General features: G+C 52.9%; 1 protein-coding gene across 1 annotated transcript in view; it reads left to right on the plus strand.

Annotated features, from left to right (window-relative positions):
* Positions 1-7071, plus strand: part of PIK3R5 (phosphoinositide-3-kinase regulatory subunit 5) — a gene marked incomplete at its 5' end in the record, with an annotated part of 18205 nt that overhangs the window by 8708 nt on the left and 2426 nt on the right. Inside the window, 7 exons of the mRNA XM_009647245.2 lie at positions 985-1741; positions 1841-1994; positions 2155-2280; positions 2522-2647; positions 3460-3553; positions 5506-5582; positions 6102-6195. Of these exons, the coding sequence (XP_009645540.1) occupies positions 985-1741; positions 1841-1994; positions 2155-2280; positions 2522-2647; positions 3460-3553; positions 5506-5582; positions 6102-6195 (1428 nt within the window). The remainder of the gene's footprint in view (positions 1-984; positions 1742-1840; positions 1995-2154; positions 2281-2521; positions 2648-3459; positions 3554-5505; positions 5583-6101; positions 6196-7071) is intronic.

Raw genomic sequence — 7071 nt, forward strand, 5'->3', positions numbered from 1 at the left:
AGGAAAAGAGACTGACCCCCCCCTCACTACACCCTCCTGTCAGGCAGTTGTAGAGGAGGTTGTAGTGAGGTGGGTGTCAGACTCGAAACACATTGTGTTGATGGAGACAAATCATGTAGGGCTTGATCTGCTGGGCAAAGCTGTGCCTTGCATTAAGCTGGAAGAGATTCGTCACACCCGTGTCTGTGGGGATATTGGTAGGATGGAGACCTTGTTTGGTGGAAAGCTCCTCTGCAAGGAATAAACCTTGCTTATGCCCTGGAAATAATTGTTGCTGGAAAAGTCTGACGGCACTGAGATGTCAGGGCTTTGCAGGGTTGAGGCCTCTTGGATGTCACAGCTCTTCCCTCACCCGCGGCAGGAATGGCCAAGGAGTGGGTGCCTTTGCCGTGCTGTCGGCCCGGCCGCAGCAGTTTTGCAGGGGAAATGGTAGCTTCCCTTTCTGCTGAGCTGGTCTCTCCAGCTTCCCCATTCCTGGAAGACCTTTTCTGTTCCCATGAAGGTTTAGTCTTCATTGCCCACTGGCCCCAGCAAGCAGGACCAGAGCTCTGGCTTGGGCTCTGCAGCAAGTCTGGCCTTGCTGGGAGGCCACCCGCAGTGGGATGATTTGGGGTTGATTATCAAAATACCTTGCTTTCCTCCTGCCTTCCGGTTAAACCCGGATCAGACACGGGTACTGTGAAGCTTGCGTAGGAAGGAAGCAAAACCCCAGGAAGGAAGCAACCCCCAACTTGTCTTTGCCTTTCGAGAACCCAAACAGAATGTGCCCTCAAGGAGGGAAACATGTTATGTTTTGCCATCACATCTGAGTGCCTTATGGCAATCAAAAAACCTTCAGGAGGAGGTTTTCAGCTCCTTGTTTGAGACCGTGCGGGATCCAGAGTGCTGGCCATGCAGTAGTAGTGCCATTGTCTGGGGTCATCGCATTTCCAGCAGCTGTGCTGGATCCCGTACCAGACCCGATCTCCCTCCATTGCCTTTCAGATGTCCTCAATGATGTTCTCAGCAAAGAGTGCAGCGTTGTTGAGCCCATGGCTTCAGAGAATGAGGAGGAGGAGGATGAAGAAGAGGAGGAGGTGGAAACCAATGGCTGTTGCCCTGAGCGGGACTCGCTGCTTTCCCCCATCTGCCCCATTTCCAAAGACTCTGTGTACTCGGCTCTGTCAGAGGAGGGATCTAAGCCCTTGCGAGTGTCCCTCTTCGCCACCTCCAAGGACTCCATTTCGGAGCTGACAGTGGCCTCCAGAAAGTCCCTGAAGTCATTTGTCTCTAGCCTGAAGGACTGCATGGACAGCGGGTACGCGGAGGACAGCGATGAGAGCTCCCTGGACATGGTGGGAAGGACGGAGCTGAAGGTGGAGAAGACCCACCACAAATACAGACACACGCTGACAAACAAGATCTATAAACTGTTCAAGAGCAAAAGCCAACTGGTCTTGAGGAGGGACCTGAAGGACTGCCCGGACACAGGCTCACTCTCACTGCCCCTGCGCCGGGCCGAGAGCCTGTGCACACCACAGGCCAAGCTCCGTGTCCTGGCGCGCTCCCGGCGCGCTCACTCGCTGCCACAGCACGTCCTGAGCCAGCGGCTGCCGGCCCTGCTTGCCCCCCGGCATCTCAGCCTCCACCGGCGGCCCTTCCTCAGCTACGATGAGGATACCAAGGTGTCCACGCTGCGTGTCGTGGTCTTTGGCTCTGACCGCATCTCGGGGAAAGTGGCCCGAGCCTACAGCAACCTCAGGTGAGCTGGGTCGTACAGTGGACCCAGCTGCGGGTCCCTGGCCCTGCTGGGACACGCCAGAGGGCTTGGCTCACCCAGCCCTCTCCTCCCTTCTCCTAGGCTCAAGGAGAGCACCTGCCCTTCACTGACAAGGTACTTCAAGCTGCAGTTTTTCTACATCCCCGTGAAGAGGAGCTGCTTGGCTCCATCGACTCCACTGATGCATCCCTCCCCATCCCTGGGGGACCCGCAGCTCCGGGCCTCAGCCCAGGTGGTAGGTGTCCTGCTCACTGCAGGACTTGTGGTGCCTCCGGCGCTTTGCTTGACCCCGAGAGCAGTGTGCGAGGCATGCTGAGGGCAGCGTTGGTGTCTCCTCCACTGGCCCAAATCATGGGGGGGGGGCCCTGGTGTGACCCCTGCATGTCTGCTTTCAGGATCCCACCTTGGCCAGGATGGAGAGCAGCACCAATGACATCTCCCACTACATCGGCATGTTGGACCCATGGTACGAGCGCAATGTTCTTGGGCTGATGAACCTGCCCATGGATGTCCTGTGTCAGGTATGTGCATGCCAGCTGGTAGGGCTTGGCATCCCCCTTCCCCAGGGTGCAGGGCAGCTGAGCAGAGAGCTTCTGCTTAGTGCTGGGCCACCATGATCTTGTACAGCAGGCTGTGCTACATGGACACAGGATGGAGATGGGTGGTCAGGAGGAGGGTTTCTGTGCCTGGTAGGATGGGATGGGCACTGGGCTGTGGGTACCACATACCCCATCAGGCTTGTGACTTATTCCCTTGCTGCAGTCTGCCAAGCTGGAGGCTGAGCCCCAGGAGGAATCCCGGGAACAGCTGCCCATCCTGGCCGACATGATCCTCTACTATTGCCGCTTTGCCACGCGCCCTGTCCTGCTGCAGCTCTACCAGACAGAGGTAGGCAAAGGGGCTCAGCCCTGTCTTGGCAAGGGGGTCTTCTGCCTGTGTCACCAACTCAGGACCTGCCTGTGAAGTGGATGGGGATATGGCACAGCTACCACGTGGTGGTGAGGCAGAGCTTGGGCTTCTCTTACTCTCTGGGTGCCCATGGTCCTTTGACTGATGTTCCTGGCTCAGGGATTGAGAGCATGGTGATCCTGCCCAAGTAATCCTGAAGTCACACGGGCAGTTTTCCATCCAAATACCTTTCCCCATGACTCAAAGCAACTCCTGTCAGTGCTGACAGGTTATTCACATCGCTAGAAGTCACTCCAGTGCTCTACTTTCCAAACCAAGCCCCTCCATGAAGCCTGTTTTCCACGCCCTGCTGCGTGCGCAGGGCAGATGTGGTGGGGAAGGTCAAATGTGCGGCTGCAATGACCACTTTGGTGCTGTGGCATGGGACTGGCTGCAGTGGGGCTGCGCCCACCAGAGTTGCTGCTGTTCATGGGACTTGTGTCACCTAAAGCGATGCCCAGACCTCCCTGTTAGGCTTATTGTGGGTTTTCTTTCTAAGGGGTTGGGGAGTTTTCTCTAAGTGGCAGTTAGGTTTTTGGGTTGTTTTACTTGCTGGTGATCTGTTAAAACAGTCGGAAGTACAGCCAAAGACAAGCGTGACCTAAGGCAGTTGTTGAAAGGTGTATTTAGAAAATGTGAAAGGATTTTTCCCAAACTGACCTGTTTCCTGCGGAAAGGAGTCGGGGGTGAATGTTGGCTGGTGCGCGCTGGGTCTCCTCACCACCACGTCTTCCTCCTCCTCCCCCTGACAGCTCACCTTCATTGGGGGAGAAAAGATGACCGAAGTCTTCATCCATTCCCTCGAGCTGGGCCACTCGGCGGCCACACGAGCCATCAAGGCATCAGGTCTGTACCTGCTTCTGCGCCCTCAGCCTCGGGTCTGCAAACCGCTGGGCTGGGGGATAAATGGAAAGAGGGGCTGGAGGGAGTGGGGACTGCAAGGGGTGTCTGAGCCCAGGCTGCACAGTGAGCAAAAATCCAGGCAGCTTTTCACGAATTTGGAAGTGGAGCATCATAGCTCTTGCATTCCTCTCCAGGACTGAAGCTGTGGCAATGCCTTGTTGTTTTTACTGCTGTTAACTCAAAAACGTATTTGCAATAACACAGCTTCAAGCCCATTTCCTTCCTCTCATCAGCACCTGGCCAAGTGCAGCTCTTCATCTTTTCTTTTTGCTGCTTTCTGTTGTCTGTGCTTTGTCCAGGAATGTCATTTATAAAAACCCTTCTTTCCATTTTCTTGGTTTACTGGGCAAAGCAAGATTCATCTGTGTGTTTTGCAGCCTTCCTGCAAGGGAAGCTTTTACAGTAGGAATTTATAAAATTATTAAAAAGAAGAAGCAATGGCAGAAGCCCAGGTGGCCAAGAGGGCCAACAGCATCCTGGCTTGTATCAGGACTGGTGTGGCCAGCAGGAGCAGGGCAGTGACCGTGCCCCTGTCCTGGGCACTGGTGAGGCTGCCCCTCGAATGCTGGGTTCAGGGTTGGGCCTCTCACTCCCTGAAGGACATGGAGGGGCTGGAGCATGTCCAGAGAAGGGCACTGGAGCTGGGGAGAGGTCTGGAGCCCAAGGCTGCTGGAGATCGGCTGAGGGACCTGGAGGTGTTCAGCCTGGAGAAGAGGAGGCTGAGGGGAGACCTTATAGCTCCCTACAACTGCCTGACAGAAGGTTGTAGCAAGGTGGGTGTTGGTCTCTGCCCCCAAGTAACAAGTGATGGGACAAGAGGAAACAGCCTCAAGTTGTGCCAGGGGAGGTTTAGGCTGGACATGAGGAAAAGTTTTTTCCCCAAAAAGGCTGTCAAGCACTGGAATGGGCTTTCCAGGGAAGGGGTTGAGTCCCCATCCCTGGAGGTATTTAAAAGACGGGTGGATGAGGTGCTTAGGGACGTTGTTTAGTAGTGGACAGATACAGTTGGACTCAATTATCTTAAAGGTCTTTTCCAACCAAATGATTCTATGAAATCCGTTAGGGGAACAGTTGGGCTTGGTGATCTTAAAAGTCTTTTCCAACCCAAACGATTCTGTGATTCTGTGATTCTAATCATCTGCCTGCAGCGTGGTCTCCAGCTCTCTCCTGGGTACCAAGGACATGCTGTCTGGTGCAGTGCAGCTCGCAGAGACATCTCCTGGCCAACCAACAATATTGCATTTAAACATGTCACTGAATTTTTTTAACCAATTGCTTTTCTGTGATCTCGCCTTGTCCTTCTAAGCAGAGCTCATAAAATATTCTCCGTATGAAGTGTCACCACCCCACTGCCCCAAAATACAGGCTTGGCCAAGGCTTCTTCCCAATAATTCATGAAACCACCAGTTCTTTCTGACTTTGGTTTTTTCTTTTTTTTCCTTGGGTTGTCTGTCAGCACACCACTTAACATCTGCAAAAAATTATCCAGGGGGGAAAAAAAAAGTTAGTAAGTGTTGGGCATGGTATTTCAAGGCTAATTTAATGTGGGCATAAATATGCCCGGAAAAACAGGAGCTGGGTTTGCAACGCGGCCTTTTATTGGCTTAGTATTCTCCCTGGAGCGATGAACCCTCTGCACCAGCTTAGCCAGCACTGCTTCCAGTTTTTCAGAGCTGCTTGTTGTGCTTTGTGTTGAAATTTCTGCACTGGATTAATTGCTTTCCGGCAGCTTTTAAGCCACCTTTCCTTTCTTGCCTTTTTGCTCCACAGCTGTGTTCAGCAAACCATTTTATTTTCCCCTTTCTGTAGGTACTGAGCATGCTGCTGTATCAGTAGCCAGCTGAAGAATGGGGATAAAAGGCCACTGTGTGACATTTGCTCCTTGTTTTGTGCAGGTCCAGGCAGCAAAAGGCTGGGCATAGATGGAGACAGAGAAGCAATTCCACTAACACTACAGATCGCCTACAGCAAGGTGAGTGCCCAGGGCTTGCACTAAGAGAAATGAGGCAGAAAACCACTTTGGTGGGGGGCAAATGCATCTCTCATCTGGGGGCTGAGAGAGGCAAATGTTGACAGTCTCTGGAGGAGCCCGAATCCAAGCCCTGATGAACCAAACTCAAGATAAATGTCTACTTACCGGCTAACTGGGGGTGGCTTTCCACTCCTGTTCAGCCCAGTAAAATAGGCAACATGCCGCCAGTTTCCGTAGACTGGACGCATCCTCAGTGCCATTTTACACTGGCGGACTTTGCTTCCAGGGAACGATCTTCTGCTGGTCATGGCAGCCCTCCTGTTTGGTTGGCTCCTTTGTACTTATTTAGTGTTAAGCCTGGGCAATTTTTGTAAGTCCAAGGTTAAATGAATTTTAATGCCTACTCAAACTTCATCTGTGCAGCTGCAGGTAGATCCAGATCTGAGTTGGTCCAGCCAGACAGTTAGGGGTGGAAAGCAGGGAGCGTGGCATCTCACAGTCTTTGGTTGGTCTTTCCAGACAGCCGTCAGTGGAAGAAGTCACTGGAATGATGTTGAGAAGGTCTGCACATCCGTCAACCTTAGCAAAGCCTGCAAGAAGTATGAAGATCTAGGTGGGTAGAGGTGGTCTCTGGGGCTTTGAGTAGGGAGCAATGGGAGAGACTGGTGGAACAAGAGGGCAGCGTGGATCTTCCAGCTGGAGCAAAGCAGAGACATGTGAATGCAGCAGATACACGGAAGGTGCCTGGTGTTCCTTGGGGTGTACTGTATGCTTGGCTGTCCTTAGCACCACATCAGGGACGAAGGGCATTTGATTTCCCATTGTCCTACAGCTTCCAGCCAGGAAAATGGGATGTCCATTAGGGATGGGGTTGGCATGGTCCAAACAGTGGGATGATCACTGGAGAGTGGTGCTTTCCAGAACAACGCTTGTGTAGCAAGGAGGAGAGACAGGTAAAACCACTGTTCAGCAAAGGAGGGCCAAAGGAGAGGGTGCCCGTCCTGCTGTCCGCAGCGGCCGTGCCCCCCAGCCGCTTGCCGCTAAGCTGGTGCTGCAGCCCCGTTTCCTTCCTGCCCTCGGAGATAGCTGCCTGCCACATGGTTTTGCTTCATAGGTTTGTTTTTTTCTAATCAGGTTTTGGATGAAGTATTTATAAGGCTTCGAGCCCTTTAAAAGCAGCAAGACTTTTACTCTGTGTGTGTATTTAGAAGCAATACCTGTTCATTCTTGCGTAAGAGCTGCTGTTTTGGCAATCAGACACCCAGTTCTGGGTAAACTGAGGGGTTTTTTAGTTCCTCTTTCCTTGTGTGCTGTGTGTCTAGCTGATGTGTGGTTTGTGAGCGGAGTAGTCGGGGCAAACGGGTGATCTTCCAAATAGGAGACAGCTCTGACATGCCCCACAGGGCTCAACTTAAATCTCTGTCCCTCCTGTCCCCCTGTTGCTCCCCCATCCGTGAAGCCTTGCAGACAAGTTTGGAAAAAAACTAGC

Source organism: Egretta garzetta, unplaced genomic scaffold (genome assembly GCF_000687185.1).
Source record: "Egretta garzetta isolate BGI_Z169 unplaced genomic scaffold, ASM68718v1 scaffold589, whole genome shotgun sequence".
Lineage (NCBI taxonomy): Eukaryota > Metazoa > Chordata > Aves > Pelecaniformes > Ardeidae > Egretta > Egretta garzetta.